The sequence below is a fragment of the Cornus florida genome, unplaced genomic scaffold (assembly GCF_030987335.1).
Source record: "Cornus florida cultivar Cherokee Brave unplaced genomic scaffold, ASM3098733v1 CherokeeBrave_3.0.0_Hap2_Chr09, whole genome shotgun sequence".
Taxonomy (NCBI): Eukaryota; Viridiplantae; Streptophyta; class Magnoliopsida; order Cornales; family Cornaceae; genus Cornus; species Cornus florida.
In genome coordinates, this window is record NW_026775579.1 from 70,006,076 (window position 1) to 70,032,007 (window position 25,932).

The following is a 25,932-nucleotide window of genomic DNA, read 5'->3' on the forward strand; positions in this document are numbered from 1 at the left end:
TTACATCACTTATGTAACAACAGCCTTAGATCGCTTACGCAACAATTTTACATCACTGTTACATAATGATGTATTGTGTTGCATAATTATTGAAAAGCGGTTAGACCCTCAAATGTGTCACAAAATGTCTGGTGTCAGCGCAACAACTTTACATCACTTATGTAACAACAGCCTTAGATCGCTTACGCAATAATTTTACATCACTGTTACATAACGATTTATTGTGTTGCATAAGCAGTACAGGACAGAATCACTGTGTTGCATAAGCAGTATAAGACAGAATCACACCTGATTCTCACATATCACAATTATTAGCACTAGAAACAACATTGGCTCGATTGAGAGTTCACTACAAATAGCAAAATTTTAATTTCTTTGTGTAAGAGAATGCATATTAATAATCAAGAAATTTTTAATTTCTTTGTGTTTAGAGGAAATAGTAATCCTCATGGTATCAGAACAAAATTTAAGTTTCATCGTCACTCAGATAATTAAAAATGTGTTACGTGTTACGTGTTGAGTCCAAACAATTGAGTTACACCCGCTCTATGGACTACAAAATACAAAGATCTTATGACCATTCAAAAGGGGTAACTAGCCCTTACACTAAATTAGTTCCTCACTAAAATATGAGCAAAAATGTGTTTCTGCAACAGATCTTGCAAACCCTTGTAGAACAGTAGTGCAGTATCGCGTTGCATCTGAATGGGAGGGAGAAGAATGTGACGATGAATCCATAGTACATATAACCTAATCAACAGAGGTGGCTTGACAAACGGAAAATGTATTTGTGTGATCATCCTCGCAAGGGCAAAATATGAAATCTTTGAACCACGGGCAACAAATTGGTACCTTAGTTATTTATTCATCTCAAGAAACACAAAAGTTCCCTATCAATAAGAAATCTATATCAGAAAACAAGATTATTGAATAAGAATAGTTATCTTAATGTTACATACAACATAAAGAGAGCAGTTAGGCACCTCCTCCATTCAACAAATTCAGCTCCTGAAAGCAAGCTACTTTTGTGCTGCCAGATTCAACTTAGTATGCCGCTCTTCATAAGATGCTGGAAACAGTTCAAGCACAAACTTAAGTTAACAAGAATAGAAGACTACAATATGGCAACATAAATGTACAGGAAGATCATAAAAATATGGAGAAAAAACAAGAAGTGGCCCGTCTAAGATACAGATGCAGATAAGAGAAGACTAATATATATGGGAGAACAAGGCTCTTTGAAACGAGGATGGATGATAAACGCACCATCAAGCAGCTGAATTGCCACAATAACAAACGAAGGGAGCATCTGTCTGTTTTTGTTCTGTAGTGACTTTTGACTCTGGTAAAAGTGTAGAAGTATGGTGGTTACATGTTAATATAGCTACACTAGTCTACCAACTTATTCTCAATTTGCCCAAGAACATTTGGAAACACTTCCAAAAGTTTCTGCTAAAAAATATGGCTGTACAATATTATGGAAAACATTACAGATGAAAAGGTAGTTGGTTGACAATTAACCAAGCTGAAAGCAAATCATTTAGCCATGATCTATTGCGAAGAAGAAAAAGAAAAAGCACAGTATCTGATCATTAAATGTTCTTCCAGCAATAAATAAGCATAAGAGGTTAAACTATTCCGCAAGCACTTAAAGCCATTCTCATCCTTTTAGCTATAAATCATCTTCTACAAGTTTATTCTTTCTCTATGGAGCTATAAATGCACTTTGCAGTTTCACACTTGGATAGACAACTCACACAATTTGACACAAACAAATTTCATTTCAAGCAACTACTTCCATCTCGTATAAACCATTTTAAGAAGAGAAAACTACTGACATTCACCAGAATAGAAAACTAAGTTTAATGGAGAGGACTCACGCTCAGTTGGTCGTGACATGAGAGGAACATGGGAAGCCGATTTCTTTTTCATTCTATTATTCAACGAATAATCATCTGAAAATTTTCAAAGTTTTCTTAGAAATAAGGAAAGGTAAGAAAAACAAGTTCAAGACAATAAAAAGCAGGAATATTGCTTTATGCACCACTTTCAACAACTGAACAGCTCAACAGGGCCTCGTGAAAGATTGTAGCTTGGAGTTTGTAAGTTCGACATTCCTTCTCCAAGTGCGCTTGCAATGCTTGCCTGGCATCTATGCATAAAATTCATACAAACACGTGGATTTAAATAAGTCGGTGCATGTGAAAATGGCCATTAAGCAAGCAAGCATGCTCTCAAAAATATTCAAGAAAAAGGATGATGGAAATAAATTACTGAAGGCATGACTTGTATGAGTTGTAACAGTATAGCCCAAAAAACCAACAATACCATGAAATCTCAAAAAAATCAATTACAGCACTTAATCCATTTCACTTATTTTTACTGAACTAAATGACACCAGGATGTAGTGTCACATCACTAAGCCCGTCTAATCATTAAACGCATTTGATAACTGAGTCATGGGAGTTGACAAAGAACCAAATGTTGAAGCAATAGCCTCTCTATAATTTAAATGTATTAATTATATCATATTTACAGATTGAAAAACAAGAACAACAGCATACGTTGCCAACAAATACCTCATTTTACTCCATTTATATAAGAACATTCAGATGGGGAAAGAACACATGAAAATACCCTCAAGTCTTGTATACATGAAGGAAAAGATTTTGAGAAATCCAAGGATATTAATGTTGACCACTAACCCCAATTGGGTCCAAAAAAAATAAAAAAAATAAGGAAGAAGAAGAAATTAAAAAAGAAACAAATATAATAAATAGAAAAGAAAGAAAATTAGAACGTTCACATTGTAATAGTATTCGAAGGGAAAAAAAAATGGAGAATCATCTATGGGAACATTTCATGAATATGTAATGAATCATATTATACATATGTGTGTGTGTGTGTGTGTGTGTGTGTGTGTGTGTGTGTGTGTGTATAATATATATATAGAAGTGTACACAATACATACAAGAAGATTGACCGTCAGAGTAATTGTTTGAAATGACGTACTACCTCTGTCCCATTTATGTAGATGTCCAGTTTCAAAATTCACATATTTTAAGATACTAGCTTTTATTGTATTTTATTACATGGCAGCGAATATATTTCCAAATTTACCCATTTTAAAAGTTATTCTCTGATGGGGTCCACCATTTGGAGATTTAAATTTGTTTTATCTTTTAGTGGTAAATTGGGAATATTATAAATAAAAAAAAGTGCATTGATTTTTGATATGAGACAACTATTATGGGACAACCAAAAATGGAAAGATGGACTATTAATATGCGATGGAGGGAGTAACAAACAAGATGAAGTGAGTGGCAACTGGCAACATTCTGCCACTGAAACCTAATGGAATTTGGAATACCACTTGCAAACATTAGGTTAAACAATGATAAACTGTCTTATTTCATATGCTTCCATGAGTATTATCCGTAAAGTATAAATTAGGTAACTACAGCGCATGTTTCACAAAGAAAATTATTAGGTATCATGCAAGAGAAGTTAACATTAATAGCTGCAACAAGGATTAGGTATGGTTTTAGTGCTAAGGTACCTGATGAGCACATAAATCTGAGATCTTCAAATTCACAGGATTGAAGAACCAATGGAATATCTGGAGCCATCGTGTATTGAGGTTTCCGTGAGGTCCTTTCAATATCCAGTAATGCATCTATCACCTACAATTATAACAATTTAAACACTTGATGTGAGTTCCTACTTCCTAGTAAAGCATACCAAGTTCCCTAAAAGAATTTAATATTTAAAAAAGGCCACATTCTAGATGCAGCCATTAATTAGCTTTCTATGAAAGTACAGCATCTGATAAGACACAATCAAAATCTCCCACACCAATATTTCAACCTGAGGGAACTCCACAAATATTACACGCATTTTACTCAACCATTGATAAAACACCACAACCACTGTGCATAACACAAACTGACTACCATCAATTGGATCATTACAGCTCAAGAACTCTACAATCCCTTGCATGATTTTAATTGCAAGAATGCCTTCTTGATATATAATTTAAAAAAAAAAAAATGGAACAACATACAGAGGATGTTGTCTAGTAATGAGCCCACCTGAAAAGGCAACAACAATCATCTTCGGTCAAACTGTTATGGATGCCGACAATGAGAATGGAAACAAGATATTAAGTCCATAGGTAAACTATGCACAGCCCTAAGAATATGAAACTCGTCTCTTTCATGAGTATAACCTTTTTCCCCTTTTTCAAGCTGCAAAGATACGGGCTGTGTATCACTACTACATTGCTGCACATCTTTTTGGCATACACGTTGTACATCTTAAATGCTATTTTCTAAATTAAAGGATTTCAGAGCCATCATGTTGGACAAATTGAAGGCTGAAAAATAAGAGACAATATGTCCTATGCTGAATTTCTTCAATGAGCAAACAGCCACATCAACAGGACTTAAAACAAATCAATTTTGAGGAGATCAGCTACTACGCACATTAGGGGATTCAAGACCCTGGCCAACCAAAAATAGTACAGCAACCATGCACCGGACCTGGTGCCACAGGAAAGCACTACCTTTGATTTTCATTGCCCAAAGCTCATCGCCTTCAAACCTGCAGATAAGAAGAAAAACTTCACATAATCTACACAGTTTGAGCAAGCAAAATGCGAGTGGGAAATCTATACTTCCTGTTCTACTAAAAAAGATATCCAAGCAAACTTGCACATAATCAACTTACTCAAAAATGATAGTAGCAAACTTGAGTAAGCAATTATGCTTCGTTTGGTAAGACGGAAAAAAATTGGATGGAAGGGAGGGAAGAAGGGAAAAATGAGACATCCCTAGGGAAGAGAATATGAACTTCCCTCGTTTTGTTCGGTTGGGTGGAAGTGAAGAGAAAAAATTGACAACTTCCTTTGTTCGTTAGGAGACAAGGGAAGTGATAATTTTATATTATTTTTACCCTTATACCCATCAGCATTTTTTTTATCTCTAATTTCACTCTAATTTGTTGTTTGCCTCTTTTATATATATATATAGCATTAAACTGAAAACAAAATCTAGCATTCCAAGGACCACTATCCCTATTTTATTTCCGATAATTTTAACCAGTATGAATTTAGCTTGACATCATATTTTTTTGAGAATGTGAAAGACATTGTCATCAGATTAACAATGGGGTGAGTAGTCAAGGAGCAATAATAAATACACTTTTTTCCTCTGATCCTTTTTTATACTACTAAGGCAATTATAAAACAAACAATCCACACACAGACACACACATATATATATACATATATATATACATATATATATATATATATATATATATAACTTTCCCTTTCTTTCCCTTTATCATGAATATATATATATATATATATGGTCCAGACCTATATATATTTATATGGTGCAGATCTTGGACCATATATATATATATATATATATATATATATATATATATATAACAGATTAATCAAATAAGTTTGTAACACATGAATCAATCTATATATATATGTACGTAGCAAGAGCAAGATAGAAAGATTTTGCGTAAGATGAGATGTGTAGGGATTTTGAAGGATAATATTGTAATTTAATATTTTTATAACAACTTCACTTATTTTCTCTCGTGTCTTCCGCCCAAATTTGGACAGATCAAAATTTATAGAGGAGGAGGGATGAGCCATCCCTCCTATTATCTTTTCTCTCCCTGGCTCCTTCCTACCGAATGAAGGAACTTTGTTCATTCCCTCCTATTTTCCTTCCACCCCTCTTCCTTCCTTCCTACCGAACAAAGCATTAGTAACAGAGTAGCCAAATATTCAGCAAAATGCCCTTCAAAATAATTTGACTGTTCGAAATGACACCTGATGTATACTCTCCCATTTATACTAAAAAGTGTAATACTGAAGTTATGGACACAAGTACATGCACTACTTTATATATACATAAATGACATAGCACAATAGATGTCATCACCAAGTTTGAGAATGAGTCAGAAAGCTTATGGCAGCTGCTATCCAAATATATATATACATATATATATATATATATATATATATATATATATATATATATTTGCTAATTAAAATGATTTATAAGATGATATAAAGAGGAATTAAGAATTCCAAAGGAAGATAATGTACATAATACACAGTGTGTGCGAACAGAAACAGGCCTTTAACGCAATACACTACTGGATTAAGAAGAGTACTATTGAAGCTGGCTCAAACATTCAGTCCACATATGCCTGCACTAACATTCACTAAATGTGTCGGCAAATAAGAAACATACATGAACAAAACACTAACACGTGTTCTCTGTATTTAACATCATTTCCATCAATCTCTCATTGGTTCTCAACTTCCTCTCTTTTCTCCCACCAGCATTTCTCCGACATCCAGACAAACACAGTTCAAGTAAATGGAATACAATGCTTCCAAAATTGTGATCCATTGCTAAGTAAATCATCAGAAAATTAATCCGAAACGGACCCTTATTTATTTATTTATTTGCAATTAGAATGATTTATAAGATGATACAAAGAGGAATTAACAATTCCAAAGGATTAATCAAATTTTCCCTATATCATCTCAGAAAATCAACTAGAAACTAAGAGAATTAATCAAATTTTCCCTATATGGCTTACGTGTCTACTTTATGATTTTATTATGATGAATCCTTAGGAAATTTGAGTACAAGCCTAAGTGAAAAGAAGTAACTATTTGAAATTTAGAAGGCTATAGTTGTGAAGTTTAATGCCATCTGCCACCATAATTAAAGAACATGATGTGTAAATAGAAAAAATATTTACAGGTACTATTCTTCACCTTTCATTGCATGGTGAAATATCGAACGAAGTGATATGCCGCCTATAATTATGCACATTTGCTGCATCCATCTTACAGAAGTTTCTGAAGTCATGTTCCCCAACAAATTTCTTACCAGCAGTCTCCATCGCCTAGTGAAACATGTACCAAATATATAACAGTTTCAGAATCTGAGCAATAAACGAGCCGGACTAAATGGATTTCACACGTGTTGCATACATAAGAAATCAAGATGAGCATACCACTATATTCAGGTTTACTCTCCAAAAAAAGTATTTGTAAACCCTGCTAAAACAGCTAAACCTGCTTGGGAATTAAAAATAAATAAAAAACAAATAATAATAAAATAAAATAAAATAAAAAACAGACCATGTAAACTCAAATGAAAATGAACCAAGCAAACTACTGTATGTTCCTTTTGTTAAAATAAATAATATATAATTTTAAATAAATAAGTAATAATAATAATCATGCTTGCAACAGGACTAAATATCTAACAGAAAATGGACCACAGAACTAATAAAGCAGCTATTTGCTGCTCATGGCACAATGTTTACACTGGAGAGTATGCAAGAAAAAACACAAAACCCTTCTTTAAAGCATCTGTCTTTGAGTACAGTTCATCAACTACATATTCAAGGAAAAGGAATCTATTATGCCATCATGGGCTCCAGTCAGAACGGTAAACCATGGAGGTTCATATATAACTAGCTGCTAGTTTTCCTGCAATTCTTTCATATTCATAAAAATGCCAATCCTTTATTCAGGGAAAAAAATATTTAAAATATGGATCTCATCTTTTTGAAATGAAGCGAGTAGTTAGACATTTACCATAAATTACTATCACAATAACAGAAGTTTTAGTAAAGAAAAAGATCCCTAAAGTTGGACAAACCTTGCACTGAAATTTATTGGAGCAGGACACCAGCCAATAACTCGAATATCTTTAGGAAGGATTCTGTTCAGGATTCTCACATAATCAATTTCTCCCTCTGATAAAAAATAATAATAATAATATGAGGGGATAATCGGTTTAAATAAAATCCAGGGAGATACAGATGATTTAAAAAAAAAAAAAAAAGGCTGAATTTTTTTTCAAATGATCTAAATAGATCAAAAATATTCCAAAGGAGTCGAGCATTCTAGCATTTCTTTCAAAAAATTGGAGCCAAAATTATGATGTGTCACCACCCATGAGACTTTAAAAGATTATGGCAATGTTTATTACTCTACATACAGAACTTGTCAAGTACCACAGAAATGAACAGATGTAATGATTGGCTGGTACAGAATATTAAAAGTTCAAATTCACAAGGAGGCATTGGCAAACCATGGTTTTTTCGAGTGAATTCCCCAGAATATCCACCAGTCCCTTCTGTTTCCTTATGATTCGATCGTAAAAGAAGAGCAATCACCTGCACCAATCACTTTTGTGCTCTCAAATGATTCAAAAATGGTAAGACGGGATGCTTGAGAAGCTGCCTTTACGTGCACATAGAAAAAATATGGAGGTTACAGGGGGAGAAATTAAAAACATAAAAATAACCAAACAAATAAATGGATGCACCCATAGGATCATCAGATATGGAAATTACGAGTTTTGCATCTTAATTTGGCTTCAGATTTTGAGGATATGATTTTTAACACCACCAAAATATGCCACTATAAACTTGGATTACGCAACAGCCTAAAAAAACAAAAATCAAACTCAAAACAATGAATATAAAGCTTTATTAGCCTCTCACTATTTGGTGTCAGATACATAGACCATCCTGCCTCTGTTATCTCTCTATGTGGAACATTAGCCTGGGTTAAATCCAGGCAATCATATCCTTCCTCACAGCCTCAAACCTCTTTCTCTGTGCCCAGATTACAAGCATCAATATATCTCAATATGTCTTCATATATTCGATTTATTTAAAATAGGGCAGGCAGGCCTAACCTAGAGGTTGGGCTTATCAAATTATAACACCGATAAAGTTCAAACAATGGGATGTCCATGAAACTTTTCACAATCTTATATACTAGCAATAACAGATAAAAAAATTTTAAAATATATATATATATTTGCTTCTACTCTCAACTTACTTGCCCAACAGAAGAAACTCCTTTGTCTGTTCTACCACATCTTGAGTACTTTAAATCCTTCTTGTCACCAACGATGAGCTTCGTCTTCTCAAGAGCTTTGAAAATTTCAGACTGAAAGGAATCTAATATTAAGCAAAGAAAACAAAAGATTTTCTACTAGTTGATTCAATGTAAAGAAATCTAGCCTCCAAGTTCAGAACAAGAAAATTTACTTATCAAAAAAAAAAAAAAAATCAATACAAGAAACTTTGATGTCAATGCAAGTATAACTTCTTGAGTCAAATTTTCAGTTCTTCTATGAATGCTGGTCAAAATCCTTAAAGAAATTATCTAAATGGTCATTTCTTATTTCCACTTAAAAGGTTTAGAAACTGAAAGTTCATCTAAAGTCAAAGCCTTCTATAAAGAAAGTTGCATTTTGTGAGATCAACATGAAAGATGGCCAAAGATATCAATCAATATCATTTCCAATCCACTCTTCAAGCACTGAATGAGAATCAAAACTAGGGATGTCAATTTTTACTGCCCCGCCCCGTTAATAACGGATATGAGAACACTTTTTATACCGTTAGGGCAGGCATGGATACAAATTTTGTACCCGTCACGGGTCATAGGGCGGGTAAGGGTTCAATATATATATATCCTAGGGGCCCCGCCCCGCCCCGCCCGCTAAGCATATATTTATAATTTATATATATATATATATATATATATATATATATAATATTAATAACTTATTTTAGCGCCTTACTCAGTTACCCATCTCTTACAATCCTAATTTGGGATGTAAACTTGGTATTAAATTTGTTTTTGTTTTTGTTTTTGTTATGGTGGAAGTTGGAGCTTAGAACTTCTTGTGATTTAGTTGTATTAAATTTTTATTTTTGTTTATTATGTTCTCTGAATTATGTTATGTGCATGTTATTTTTTTATTTTTGTTGGGATACATAATTTCATTTATATTGTGCCATTCCCAGGCTTTCCACATTTAAATAGTAGGAGCTTAAGTTCCAAAAAGTGGGAGAAAAAAATTTGTTAGCGGGGTGGGCACGGGGGCATAGTATTTCCTAACGGGGCGGGGCTGGACATGAAAATCCAACCCGTCGCGAGTCTCGGGGCTGGCATGGACTTGACAAAAATTAAAAAGGGCGGGGCGGGATTTAGAGAAACCCGCTCCAAACCCGCCCCGTTGCCATCCCTAATCAAAACTTCAGTATTCCATCTTTTCATACACTGACATACCTAGATGCACTACACTATTGAAGCTAGAGACTGTTTGGTGATACATTATAGTAGAACCAAAGAAACTCGATAATTCTTTTCCTGAAAGGTGTGAATTGCTTGGGAGATAATCTGCACACAGCTTAAGACTATTTTGATTTGGGACAAATAATCCTAACATACAATCTTTGTGGGATAATAGCATTGGCCAGTCCATTACTTGCACTCTTTTAAGGCTTGTTTGTGATGGTCTAGGATGGATACTTGTAGAGTCCATCAGCAAAGTTCCAACTTTGAAGTTCAAAGAATATATATTAAAATGGAATCCGGCAGTTGGTAATAGCATGTGGGTTGGGTTTCCATTTGGCTAGCCCACATGTGGGCAAGGCCATAAAGAGAAGACAAGTAGCACAGCTCAGCAACGAGGAAGGTGAAATAGGATATGTCTATCAGTTGTTGTTACTTTCAATTTCAAATCTTGATACCACCCGTGTCGCTTCTAGTTCCTGCCATTGACATTGCTGGTCCAAAATGTGCCCTTTAGGAAGGATGCATTATGTGAACAGCCAGCATAAAACCTTCAATGAAACATGTTAACCACCATCTGATCTAAGAGCTTAGACCTTAATATTTAAATCTTCTAACACGCCCCCTCACGTGTGGCCTTCTTTTGGTCCAACACGTGTTTCAACTTGAATTATCAAGGTGACGGTAAGGTTTGAACTTAGGACCTTGACTGCTTTGATACCATGTTAACCACCATCTACCATCAAAGTTTTTTTTTTTTTTTTTTGATAAGTTAACCACCATCTACCATAAAAGCTTAAGCTATTAGAGAGGGTCTAACTTTAATATTTAAATCTTTTGACATAACCCTTGATGTAACTGTTGACTTTAAGAGATAATCAAATCAAGAGTAAAGTATAAGAAAAAAAAAGAGAAAAAAGAGGATGAGAGAAAAAGAGAGAGAGAGATAGAGAAAGAGAGAAAGAATGAAAGAAAACTTTCATCCTTCCACCACATTCTATTTATACTAACAAGTTTCAGAAATTACACATAAGCCCCAACATTATATAACTAATAAAAAATAAGCCCCTGACAACGGTAACAAAGCACTGGGATTAGCTACATTCCACTAATAGGATTAGCCACCAAATGAGGAAGGATGCATTAGGCAAACAGCCAGCAAAAAACTTCAATGAAACCACTGATGTAACAAAGCAACAGGATTCCCTAAATTCTGATAATAGTCTTAATAGGATCATTGTAAGATATTATCCCACTATGGTGAAATGTTGCACCATTTGTACTTCAGCAACATGCAAAATAACATAGCAGAAGTAATTACGTCATCCGAGAAGAGGATAACATTAGATCATGGTGCATCCCATTGTCAATAACATAAGGAGCACATGCAAAGTGTGTGTCTTCTTCTTATATATTAAAAAGTTATATTTAATTATATTAACAAGTGATTTACCACTTTTTCTTTTGGGAAAGGAGTAAAATACATACAGACACTAATATATATGTATCAATCAAGCATCTAGCGCTGTGGATCCAGGAACATTTTGGGTCCATTCCTAATTCACACATGTCTTTCACCTTATTACATAAAAAAACTGTATAATTGAAGAAACACACCTCAACAGTTGGATCCATTTGTGCCTCTGAAGCAAAACCATAGAACCTGTAATGCAGCACATGTGGTAACATCATAGTATGAATTTTTTTGAACCATTAACATGGTCATATATATATATATAAGAAGAAAAAGAAAAATAACTTTTACGAGAAAACTTGGAGAAGGAAGGAAAAATCACAAACTCAAATGCATAATCAAATTAGAAACAAAATACAACAATAAAATTTTCAAGTATATCATTTATTACAGATCAAAAAAGTCCTATACTTTTTGGTTTAGTACACGAGGCCTGTTTTTTGGTTCCACTACATCTCATAAGAAATTAAGTGTGTGTATATATATATATACACATATTCAAATTATTGATACATTTAGAAAGTATTAGGCACATATTTGTGAGTATAGGAAGAGTATCTATATCTGATACAGTAAGCCCCTTTGTAGAAAGATTCGTGTTTCATATACTCAAAAAAACACACACAAGAAAGAACATTTAAATACATGCATAATTGTTTGTTCAAATTTAGATTGACCCACCAACAACCAAAGAACTCAACTCAACATGACACAGACTTAAGTGCAAACCTCTTAGAGTAGGCAACATATGTCCCATTTTGACACTAATTGATACCCAAGACCATAAGACTACATAACCACATCATGCCAAACAAGTTTAACAATAAAAGTTGAGTTCTAAATTTGTAAGTAAAATATAATCAAAAAAGAACTTCTATATTTATTCAGCTTCTTTATTCTCTTTTGTGGTGTTGACTTAGGCCTCTGATCCACAAATTTAAAATTCCAAGTCATATACTCAACTGCATCCCAAGGAAAAGAGCATAAGGTGTTGAGGGATGGAAATTGTAACAAAGGACTAGAGATTAGTTAGTTAATTAAATTGATAACTATGAATACAATTTGTACCTTTGCCCAAAATACATCACTTTCAGAGCAACATATCTCTTGGAGTGGTGATGCATGGCCCTCATTTTACAACCTGCATCAAAATGTAATTAGTTTTAAACATATAACCATGACTCCGACTTCCACACTTCTCAGAACCTTCCATACAGAAGGAGGCATGACATGATGCACACGGAAAATTGACTGAAGCAATATTGGAAATCTGAAAGTTAGACAAAAGTGAAGCCATGACTCTAACTTCTTAATCAAGTAAGGAGCCTATCAACCTAATCATACCAGCCAATAATTAGCTACCACTGTGAATACTTTTGCCATATTTACAGCATTTGCATGACTGATGCAATGCAATTCCAGTCTAATGCTTCAAATACACTTCCTATCTTATTCCCATTTGTCGTTAAATTATTTTCTTTATGCACTCCCAAGCTCCCAAACTCCAACACTCCACGCTTATTCTAGAAAGTTGAGACAGTAGATATTTCCTCCACAAGTGAAGGAATCCAAGGCATTTGCAATAGAGGCCTGTGAGTAAACCATCTTTTTTTTCTTTCCTCCTTTTTTTTTTTTTTTTTGTTTAAGTGCCTGTGAGTAAACCATCTGAACAGAAGTCATAACCTTAAAATCCACCAGTGAGAAAGTGGCAAGAAAAAAAAAAAAAAAAAAAAAAAAACTCACAAATATATGATCATTTGGAAGAAGATTTTCTTTAGCACGTTGTCAACATGATAAGTAGCACAACCTTTAAAAATTTTCTTTTCCAATTTACAAAAAGTTCCTCTTTCCTTTTCAAACTTGAAGTGCTTAACGGAATAGCAACCACGCATAGTAGCATACAAACTTTATAAATGAAATAGGAGGTGATACAGACAGGGTGGGATAAGCCTTAAAAAATTTATATATATATATATATAGAGAGAGAGAGAGAGAGAGAGAGAGAGAGAGAGATTAAAATAAAAAATAAAACAAAACTATTAGATCCTTTTTTACTCTATGGATGAATCATCGGAAAGCTTCTTTTGGAGTTCTATAACTCAAACAAATAGATCCATTTTCCTTTCTTTTCTTTTTTTTATCATTTCATAATGATCTCATCATCCATACTTACAGACAATAAAGTTCCAAGTTGTAGTACAAGTTATAATGTACACACATGTATAAATAATTAAAATGGACTACATATGGTTATATTGTAATTTCTTTCACACAATCGCGTTTGCAGTCATACTATATAGATAAAACTGAAAACTACTAAGTATTTATTTGGGGAGAGCATCTTAGCAAGCAAAACAAAAATCAATAGCCAATGTACCCATGTACATAAATTAAATAAATTTGAATAAAAGTTATTCCAATGAAATTACATAGAGAACCAGGACCATAAACATGTATCTATAAGCCTCCAGAAGTTTTCTTCATCCAGAGAACAACAAAAATATAATAACATCAAAATCATGAACTCAAATCCCAATTCTTGTTATTCAAATAGTAGTGCAATCAGTTGTTTAAACCAGCTATGGCATGATATCTTCTGTACTAAATAAGATGGATAACATAAAGAAATTATTGATGTTTGATACTCTTGTTTCCTCGATTTTCTTGTAAAGTAACTTGAGGCCATTATTTGTAATTTTCTAACAGAATATAATGAAATTCTGAACATTTCCGCTTTCGCACACTAAAGTAGTAAGAATTTTACTAATATTAAACTTTTTTATTATTAAAATTGGAAAAATAAATAAACCAGTGATCAATTCAAGTTTAATTTTGGCAATCAACATAATAATGAGGAAAAAAAAAAAACCTGGCATTATCTCCTTTGACTTCTTTTGGGTATTACCAACACATGCTTCTAATTTGGCACTCTCCTCCACTGAATTGCCAACTCTGTCTGCAACATTGGAATCTACATTCCCCTCTATCTACACAACAATTATACAATCATTTCACTGCAGTTTTTTCAAACACATTTCTTAAAAATTATAGCAACAAATGTGTGTGTGCATGCATATATATGTATGTATATATATAACTAACCTTGTTACAGTGGCAATTGGAAATCCGATATAATAGTTTGGCATTCTCAGTCTCTAGTTCCTGGATTTACGAATACCCAAGTTATTATATGAAAAAATTTGTATAAGTGAGTTTTTTTTTTTTTCTTTATCAGTGATTAAAACCCTAGTTTAGTTAGAGGAGGCGAGAAAAGACCTTGACTCTGTTCCGGAGAGAGTGGAGCTGGGAGTGTAGGTTGGCGATGAGTTCTGGCTCGGCCATGGGAGGGTTAGGGTTAGGTTCGTCAACGTTTGAGCACTGGTCCATGCTTTGGCCGCTTTTCTTACAAGTTCGTTCGACGGTGGAAGTAACCGGAAGTAACACAGGGCAAGTTCTTGTCTTATTCGTCTTCTTGATGAGTCAATTTTTTAAAAATAGATAAAAAGAGAAGTACCAAACAAAAATGTCAATATATATATATATATATATATATAATTTGATTCTTATTTAAAGAAAAAACAATAAAGAGTGAAAAAAAAAAAAATCAGAAACAATAAAATAATTGAATTTTATCTAAATTTTCCATTATTATTATTATTTTTATAATTAATATTATTTATTTTTATTTTTATTTTAACCAAAACTCAATAGATAAATTTCTAATTTATTTATATTAATTCATATATTTAAATAATTATTAATTAATACATCCTTAGAATCTATTAAATTATTATTAATTAATATATTATTTAAAAATATATATATATAAATTTCACGGATCAGATTGAATTCACGAATCAGATCAGATTTTTAATAACTCAATCCGTGAGTTACAAATTCTCATTTTTAATCCGCCAACGATTCGTGAGTGTAACAATCCGATCGAATCCACACAGATTGAATCGAATTCGCGGATTCACAGATTATTTGCCTGTGGATTGAATTCGTGAATTCATAAATTATTTGTCTACCCCTACACAACATATCAATTAAATAATATATGATATATTTATAGCAAAATTGTATGGTAGGGGGCTCGGCAACACAACCCTACAACTTGAATAATAAAGGTATTCGTGTCGTATCTTATAACCGCTATTTTTTAATATTAAATATTTTTCTTTAAATTTAACTCTTAATAGTTTGTAATTTGTTGTATTACTCAGTAATTGAAAAGGATTGAAACGACATAATTTAAAGAACATTATTTGAATTTCTAGAGTCTTTATTTGTCACAAATATAATTCACTCTCGAGGGTAGAAAAGATACCATCTACCAACTTAATAAGCACCTTTAAATTGATCCGCAACAAAGTATATCAAATTTAAAATAATAAGCTTGAGATTGAACAATTAAACTAATAAACGAGCCAAATGATTCAAACATTCAAAAGACTCAAGACTCTCAAACATACTATAATTCTCAATTAATTTCAACACCAAATTCTTCCAATGGGTGAATTTTTTTTCGAACAGAATTAGGACAATAAGCTGGTGCTCTCTTGGCCGTTGAATTTGGTTGAACCACAAATCATTGACAACTTAAATTGACAAATCATTGAACAAAGTGAATTACAACGTTACACGATACTACACTACTTTGACAACTTAAATTGGTTGTTCGATGAAAAATTAGATGCTGAGTGGGCTCCATATGACGTGGCCAGATCAGAGCCGTCCACGAGAAAATCCCCAATTTTACTACTTTAAACCGTCCCAACATGCAAAGCCTTTATAAACCAACCAAGTCCTCGCTTAACTCGCCGGCCAAACAAGCAAAAACAAAAGCCATGGAATTAGAGAACCAAACCGGAGAGATCGAGGAAACCACCACAACGACGTCCATCGACGGCGTCAGCGACGCCGCCGACGAGTCGACTCCGCTGCTACAGAAGCCCGAGTCGAACCCTAGGGCGAGGTCTGTGCGGACCAAGGTTCCAGAGGTCGAGATTCGTCTGTTTCGGAGAGGCGAAGGGCCGATCGACGAGTTCAAGTCGAGCCTAGGTGGTTGGGACCAAGACCAGCTCGAAGTTAGAGATATTCTTGACAAGTATGGCTTCAAGTCGGTCTTCGCCTTCAATCCTCAAATGGGTCGCGGCGTTCCCATTCGGTTCAATCCCAAAAATGGCCGATCGTTGCTTCCTTACACCGATGGGTCCGTAATTTGCATTGATGGGGAACCCAAGGTACATATACAGACAACTCTCTCTCTCTCTCTCTCTCTCTCTCTCTGTGATTGTTATTACTTATAAGTGTTGCTTTGGATATATTTAGGTCAATTTTTGTTTCGTCTTTAGGTGTTAATTTGAATTTCGAAGTTGAATGACACAATTATGAAGAGGTTTTTAAAGTAAAAGGGGAACTAGAAAGGGAAAGTGATTCACAAATAGAATTTATAGCAGAAATAATTTTCAAAATTTTAATATTAATAAGCTCATTATGGTCATTTCTTGTAAACTGAAATTAGTTCCGGTGACTACATCTCTTAAGTTTTCGTTCTATTTGTGTGTGTGTCAAGTTCAAAATTTCTGTTTATATATAATTTGGTTGTTGTGTTTTGGTGAGAAGGATATGTTCATTGCAAAGAATGCTTAAAAAGTTCATTAGTTGAAGATTAGGAGGAATCTAAGCCACACAGTTCATTTATTCGTTAGTGGGTCTTATTTGACCTTTCTTGTATACTCACATAAAGGCACTCGATTGAAAAAGAGAAAACACTTGTAACTAAATCACACGAGGACCTCTCATTCTTTTCTGTTTTTGATAAGTAAAATATAACGCAAGTGTTGGACTGTTGGAGGGTGAGTGGTGTGACACAAGGACCTCTCATCCTTAAAATGTTTGTAAACATGGTGCTGGGGCGCACATGGTTGGGATTGGATTAGTTTTAGGATTAATGGAAACCAATCAGCTCTCTACAGTTTCAAGAAATTTGAAACCAAACCGAACCTATCACTCCATCTATTCTGAACCAATCTGAACCGTAAGAGAATGGATTGGATTGGTTTGGTTTGGCAGTTTGGACCTTAATAGAGAACTCATTTTCAGAAAATTCAAGAATTACTTTCTAGCCAAACATAAAGTAGAACTCAAAAGAAAGAATGTTTTGCAGATTTGTATCCTAATACTAACAAAATTCAACAAACGATAGAATGTGCAAAAAGATGGGGGTTTCGCATGCTAATAGCCTAATACTAACAAAATTCAACAAAATTTTGACCCTAAAAACCTCAGCCGAAGTTGTTGAAATGCATATATTAGAACACAAAATCCAAACTTTATTTGACAAGTCAATTAATAAATAGGATTCATTTGAATAAACTAGGATGAGAGGAATGATTGAGTGTGTGTGAGAAATAGGGATTGTGTGTGTGTGCAACACGATGGTCAATTTTGATGCGACAATGGTTTATGACCGGCCAAAGTGGAGGAGAGAAGTAGCCTTGAGGGTTGGTGAGCTCGGCCAAGTGAGCAGTTGAGGGTGACGGAAAAGAGGAGTGGCAGGGGGCAGTCAAGGGGTGCAGCTCTGTTGCTCTGAGAAGAATGATTTAGGGCTAGAATCTTTTAGGTAAGAAATTGTTGAATATATATTGGCTGATCAGGTGTAGGCAATTCCATGGTATGTAGTGTAGACAACCATATATATTTTATATATAATGCACTGATTGGTTTGGATTTTTCTACCCTCAATCTGTGAACTGAACTGGTCTAGACTTTTTTTTATTTTAAAACTGAACCGAACCGAACCGATAATCCTTTAAAACCAAACCAATCCCCATGGAGCAGATCGGGTCGGTTTTGTTGTTTTTTTTGCACCCCTACATGGTGCTAATGCCTCTGCTGATTTGCTTGCATCCAATGAATTGAGAATTTTGAGGTACAAAGGAAAATACCATAACTGATGATTCACAGATCAAGGCCAGTATGATGGAGTCGCGAAGGGAGTAATGATAGTAGCACTTATAATTTTGTAAATAATTATAACGTAGTATGAATTATTTATGAATGATATCCAAATAATCTTAAGGAAGTTCCTTATCAAATCCATCTGAGATGACACCTTATGATTAGCAAGATGGACAATGGGACAGTTAACATAATCTTTCGCGATAGATTTTCCCTACCAAGAAGCCTTACCTAAACTCATAGAAGTCTTATTCGAGATCATTGACTCTAGGTCTAGACTACAGGGCAGACCAAAGTTCAGAATCATAAAGTGGTAATTTTCTAGGTACTCATTCCCTGCCTGAAGCATATATGTGTAAATTTGCGTTACCTTATTCTTTGCATTTCCGAGAGAGAATTAGTATCGGCTTTGCCTTTTTTTCTTCACTCATTTCAAAACATGTTTCTTCAATGTTTCCTTCAACTAAGATCTCCTCCCATTTGCCCTTGAGGTTGGATTTTGTACCTTTTGTTTTCTGAACTATTCATTTCCTTTGTTTTTGTCTCATAAATATTGAATTTCCTGCTCATAAAGACCACATGTGTCCATCCTTTTCACTAGATTCTGATGTGGTATGGCCTCAAAGCATTATTTGGAAGTAGACAGTTTCTTGATTCCACTTATTTGATGGATATTTTGAACTCTCCCCCCATCCCACCATGTTAATATTGTCTTAATTAATTTTGGATTTGTTTTCCAAACTAATAGAAGAGGGCATATCTTTTCAAGTTTAAAGGAAGAAAGGCTCCACAAAAAATTGATGCCATGGAAAGATAATACTGCAAATTTGCAATGATCTGAACTAGGCCTATGAAAAAGTACTTGAATTAGACCATTGAATATCTCCTTCCAAAGTGGGAAGTGGGAACACAATTAAATAAATAACAATAAGAAAGTGCTTAAATCCCTTCACCCCCACTCCCTACAACACCCCCCCCCCCCCCCCCCCCCCCCCCGGTATTTTTACAAATGAAGATTGAGTGAAACTAGCATTCAGCAGGTGGAAATCATTTACTACCACAATACCCATACTCTTGAGTGTTTTTCACACCATCTTAAAATTGGCATGTGAAAAGCATGGTACAAGGTTGGACAACTAGACGCCGTATCTTCAATAGTGTCCTTGGATCATTTAGACAGTATATATCTTTTGAGCAGTCAAATCTCATTTTCTTTCTAATATTCAAATTTCGATTGGAAACAGGATAGATACTATGTAGTATTATAAGCAGGTAACTGCACTCTCTAAATGTCTCTTAATGGTACAATTTCGCTTTCAGTTGTTTAAATATCAAAAGTGCCCCTTAGGAACAACTTTAAGTATGTAGTATTTTAAGCAGGTAACTGCACTCTCTAAATGTCTCTTAAATGGTTAAATTTCCCTTTCAGTTGTTTAAATACCCTTATGGAACAACTTTTTGCATGAAATTCCCAATTATCACTTTGTACTTCTTGCATGGGATCTCCCAGAATTGTGGTTGTGTTGGCATTTCCGGAAAAAGATTAGGATCCTTGAAGTTCATATACATTGTTTTTATTTTATTATTATTAATTTTTTTTATACATAAGCACGTTAATATTATACATGTTGTTTTGATATGGTAAAATTAAAACACGAATAAAAAAGGGAATACCAAATTAATATGGATTGAGATAGCAAGGAATGATATGCTAGCATGTGATATCACTAAAAGTTAAAACCTTAGAGTAGAATGAGAAAATATGATTGGTACATCGATAGCAGATAGTTGGGACTAGTCTTTGTTGAGTTGAAATGCTTGTACATATAATTGCTTTTCAGCTTATATCTATTACTAGTTTGTGCTGCATGCTTTTATACATGAAGTGAGTTAATTCCTTATCCCATTTACCTTCATTTCAGGACTCCATGATCAAACCTATTACCAAGATCTTGTTAGGAGTTGTGGTTATAACCCTCATGATAACATTCGTTATGAAGGAACCCCCACGATGGATGAAAAAAATAAACTTCTCAGATGGGAGAGTCCCTCCATGGGTTCTTGCTTGTGGTGTCATCGTTTTTACTCGCTTGAGAAAGAGAACTAGGAACTTCCTGAAAAACCGTGGTTGGTGAGTAGATGCCATCATGCTTGGCAAATGCTGATGAATTTCGGAAAGAATTTTGCAAGCTTGGTTTTACAGTAACTACTTTTTTTTTTTTTTTTAGTACGAAGTCACGCCTGGTGATTAAATAGTTACTGAAAAATCGTGGTCCAAACCTTTGAATGTGTATTGTTACTGTCTAGAAATTTACCAGTTTATATTTCAGTCACCGGGTGGATAATCATTTGATGTGGTTCAAATTATCATGGTGTATCCTAATGGACTCTTTTTTCAGTAATTATCGTCCGGTTTCTTCTATCTGTTTATGTCCTGTCATTCTTTTGAGCAAGTTCTCATTTACTGTAACCATTGATAGTTATTTGGATCGCGAAATCTCCTGGCTTCTTTGTATTTGCTTAAATTGTTTGTGAGGGCCTCGCATTTGTTTCTTCTTTGTTCACTCCACCTCTTGCTTTGCGAACTCAAGCTGCCACTGAACCCTAGCCTTTTGAGCCAGTGTTGATGCATGCACCTAAAACGAGGTTAAAAGTTCCAGCTTGATTGCTTTAAGATATTAGAAATGTTACACATTGGTATTCACCGACTTTTTTTATGTTTCAATTCTCAATCCATCAATAGCACTCATAAATCCTCCTTTGAATTAAAAGAGAAATTGCTTAGAATGGTTGTTTTTCCTTTACGATTATAATTGCTCTGTTTTTGTTTTCTATCCAGTGTTTATTGTATCAAATGATGGATTGTTTTATAGTATGAAAAATGACATCATTAATATTCTAATATTCATTCATATCAAGTAATAACTTTTTCATACATACATATATATATATATATGATTATACAGTGGCCTAATTGATGGAGCGTCATATATATTACATGGCACAATTTTGTGAATACTCACATTCACTCCCACACGTTTACACCCCAAAGTCCTATATCAAGGGTTCACGTTCACACCTCATTTTGTGACTACGGGACGGTTAGACGGAAACCCTAGGTCAAGGTTTCAAGGCTGGAAGAGAGTGAAAAGCTTAATAATTTGATATGGAAAACAAAACCAAGAAATTGTCTTCGTTCCTCTGATTGACTACAAAATATAGGTCACGAACTTACCATCACAATCATCAATTAGATGATGTGAAATTTCGAGCCTCTTCAATTTATCAAAAGTTTGAATGAAGTTGATGCATTTGAAAATATGTTAGGACCAGTTGTGCGGGGACACTGGTGTTGCGACGAATTTTAATTGAACTCACAGCTTGACTTGCCATTGTTGACTTCACCATAAGTAATCAAATGATTCCCACTAAACTTCGAGATGGGTTCCCTGAAGCTTCTTTTTTCACTGCAGCTATTTTGTTTTCACCCGAAACAAAATAATTGTTTTGTTGTAGGGTGTTTTGCATAATAATTCAAAACATATTTGGTAATATTCATTTGTTGTAAGAAAATAATTGTTTTGTTATAGGGTGTTTTGCATAATAATTCAAAACATGTTTGGTAATATTCATTTGTTGTAAGATTCTTGGAAGCGAAAATATGAAAATATATTTAATAAAAATGTATTGCAAGTTTGAACACCAAATTGATGTTTGATTTTTGGCCACTATTCATGAAACACATTTTTTAAAATGCATTTTTTTTGCACAGTTCACTGTTACAGTATCCAACAAAAACAAAATTACCAAAAATAAAACGTGAACCAAACAGGTCCAATAATCATTTCCTATTGAGGTTTTCACCATTAAACCAGTTTATGAATCAAGGTTGATTGTTGGATCGAGTTCCAATAGAACTTTTGAAATATATATATGCACAAAAATATTTATATTTATGATTCAATACACAAATCTTACTTTATAACCCCCCAAAATAGAGTCAAATATCAAAATATAATTTATTTAATTAATCCTAAATAATTGGAATAAAACTCCGTTGAAGCATGTGTAAATATATTTTTTAAAAATAATTAATAAAAATTATTTGGATCTTTTTGCGGATCATCCAAAAGGAAATATTTTTGTTTTTCCCCTCTGTGTTTGAGATTTTCTATTGCAAACCCTTCATATTGCAATCCGTTACAGAAGAAGCTAAACAATTAGCCCAAACATGGTAAATTAACCATAATTATAAGACTCCAATTATCAATGGAGTTTTAGGAAATAAATTTAGTTTCAGATTGCAATAGGTGGTGATAAATTTTAAAATTTTAGATACCAATAGAGTTATACTTATTTATTAATTATTCAGACTCTTGAGTCATTCTGGAGATGGGGTTGCAACAAAGATGGCAGACAACAAATGTGGAAGCTTGAATCATCTCTAAATTAAGATTGGACGTAAAATATTAGGGTTTGGGAATGGAGGAGATGCAAGCAGTAGAGTTCAACAAGCCGTAGAGTATGATTCCGTAAGTCATGTTTGTTCTCCTCTTTCTCTTTTTATTTTTTTCATCTGAAAATTCAATCAAACATACATACACCCACGCAATATGCCCCTAACATATTCGAACGCTCAACCTTCTAGGATAATGTCCATTAGTGGTATCCACCTCTTTTTCACCCTTAGCATAAGATACAAAAGCGTAGTAATCTCAAAGTATGATAAAAGAAGCAAATTCTTTCAATGGAGCTAAATATAAGAAACTAACATTACATTTTCATAGAATATAAACTAATCTAATTTCATATTATATATATATATATATATATATATGTATGTATGTATGTATGTATGTAGTCTTCAAGAGGAGGTGTGAGAATGTTGCAAAGTCCATTCACTGATCGGCACTTCATTGTAATACAACACAAGGGCTTTCATGGTTGTGAACTCCTTCATAGGTTGTAATCACATAGCTCGAGTCTTCTCTGTCCCTTTCTACTCTCTTCTTCACATTGCATCCTTGGTTTGAGCATTTGTAGTAATTCCTGTTTAATTGTTGCTCACATGAATCAGATACATAGCTAGTTTATAATTATGCATGAGTTGAGAAAGAAAATGCATGATATTGTAACCATTTTACATTAAATTATGATCCTATACAAATTTTAAATTTCCCCCTAGTTTTTATTTTTTTCTTCCTTGACAAGAAACACACACACCCATTTATCTTTAGAGTTATTCATTTGATCCGTGAATCTAATCTGGTTCAAATCGAGCCCTACATGGTTGATTTTTTAATTCACTAGCTTGTTAGTGGATTTATAGATGAGATTGGTCTATGAATTTGGGTCTCAAAAATCAATCCGATGTCAATATAATACTTTTTATTTATTTCATTAATTAGATATGTCTTTTTACCTTAATTCTTCATATTTGTTAGTTTTCTATAACTCCATTTTTTTTTTTTTTTTTTTTTTACAAGTAAGAAGATATATCAATATATTATGGTTGTTGTGGTCTTACCAATTAATTTGCAAAGATGAATGGGTCAATGGTTAAGCGGTACCAGACTTTTATTACCTTCTAAAATAAAATAAATGGTTCGAGTCTCGGTGAAAACATGTGTGTGTGATTACCAATTAAAAAAAAAATAAAAAATTGCAAACTAGACTATCAAAACTAAATAAAAAATAATAATATCTAGTCAAAGCTAGACTTTCAAAACTAAATAATAAATCAATACGTTACTTTCATAGATTGAATCTCTAGGCGGATTAATTGATTTTAATTTTATGTCCAACTCGAACCAATTCAATTAGTGTGAACTCCTACTTATTCCTCTTCTGACTTTAAAGAGTAAAAGAAAGATGCTTCTAAACTACATACAGTGAGAGCGAGACACACACACACACATATATATATATATATACTTATCAATGCATGCATACGTTCAATTAAGATGGGTCAGTCAAACATGACTCTGATTGATGTGGTATTTTAAGTTGCAGGAGGAAGGGGCTTTATCCAACAGAAATAATATTCCATTTTCTTTTCTATTAATTTACTGTTTTTGTTTTATATGCACTATAAATATTAAATAATGAGGTAGCTGCTGCCTTTCCGCGAAATGAGTTGACAAACAGTCAAGCAATTATTATTAATTATTATCACTAAAAAGAGAATATTGCAGTAAGAAACCAAGAATAATTGTACTCTAGCTAGCTAGGCAAGTTGAAACAAAATAATCATTTTCATCCCCACACACACACACATATATATATTTGGGGAAGTGAATCAAGGTTTTGTATGATCTTAATGCTTCAAGTTGTGATAGAATAATATACTCTACCAATGACTAAATCAACATTATCATAATTGATGATTCATTGTTAAATGTAACCCAAAAAAAAAAAAAAAAAAATTGAAGAAGAAGATAAATTGCATATAGTGACATATATATATATATATCAAAAGGTCTTATTGATTATTATTTACCTTGGATTGGGGCTATCTTTCACCCACTTCTTCCCATACTTTCTCCATTTAAATCCATCATCCATGATCTCAACCTCAGACTTGGTACGAAAAGCTATCCTTAATCCCACATCCATACTCTTAATTGATCTCTTCAACCCTTTTTCAGATTTTCTACAATAATGATAACCAAATAAAATAAAATAATTAGATCGAATTAAAAAAAAAAAAAAAAAAGGGGGGGGGGGGGGGGGGATCACTCAGGCACTTGATGATGATAATAATGATCGTGATCGTAAGCCTCCATCGCCGAATAAGTGAAATTAGGGTTTTGAACAGCTTGAGGGATATGTTTGTTACCACTTACCAGTAAAGTTGAGGAGCTGGACATAGTGGCGTGAGAGAAGGTGAGGAGGAGGAGGAGGAGGAGGAGGAGGAGGACTACAGACTGAGAGCTAGAGGGACTTGATTTGGGACACACTATGCAAGCTTTTGATCATATGGTGTGTGTGTGTGTGTATAATATTCTTGTTTTTTCTAGTCTTGTGTTGTGAGCTTTCGTGATCACTTTCCTAGCAGAATATATAGAGTTTGTTTATTGGTTCAACTTGCAGTGCTTGATGGTTACGTACATTAAGCTTGTGTCACTCCATGACGTACGTGAGTTCATTTGAGAATGTTCATCAGTAGCTTCCTTGAAATAATTGTTTTATTTTGTGTATACTAAGGCCCGGTATACGTTTTGTTTTTTTGTGATTTTTATTTTTAGACTATTACAGTGTTGATTTTGTCAACAAAAATATATTTGGTGTGACCTTGTTTAATCTACACATTGCTAAAACACTTCGTGAACACTGACCC

General features: G+C 33.7%; 2 protein-coding genes across 2 annotated transcripts; one reads left to right on the forward strand and one right to left on the reverse strand.

Moving 5' to 3' along the window:
- Positions 1-382: 382 nt before the first annotated feature.
- LOC132274269 (uncharacterized) lies at positions 383-15,112 on the reverse strand. The gene is made up of 16 exons (XM_059775507.1): positions 14,904-15,112; positions 14,730-14,789; positions 14,497-14,614; positions 12,696-12,768; positions 11,771-11,816; positions 8,906-9,016; positions 8,148-8,232; positions 7,713-7,809; positions 7,060-7,120; positions 6,818-6,948; positions 4,485-4,602; positions 3,560-3,683; positions 2,045-2,152; positions 1,881-1,955; positions 984-1,069; positions 383-890 (listed from the first exon to the last, which is right to left on the reverse strand). Exons 1-15 carry the CDS (start codon positions 15,012-15,014, stop codon positions 1,020-1,022), a joined length of 1,368 nt encoding a protein of 455 aa, XP_059631490.1. The 5' UTR covers positions 15,015-15,112; the 3' UTR covers positions 383-890; positions 984-1,019.
- A 1,305-nt stretch (positions 15,113-16,417) lies between these two features.
- On the forward strand, positions 16,418-21,015 carry LOC132274270 (uncharacterized). The gene is made up of 2 exons (XM_059775508.1): positions 16,418-16,873; positions 20,516-21,015. The coding sequence occupies exons 1-2, from the start codon at positions 16,478-16,480 to the stop codon at positions 20,726-20,728; spliced, it is 609 nt and encodes a 202-aa protein (XP_059631491.1). The 5' UTR covers positions 16,418-16,477; the 3' UTR covers positions 20,729-21,015.
- The last annotated feature ends 4,917 nt before the right edge of the window (positions 21,016-25,932 follow it).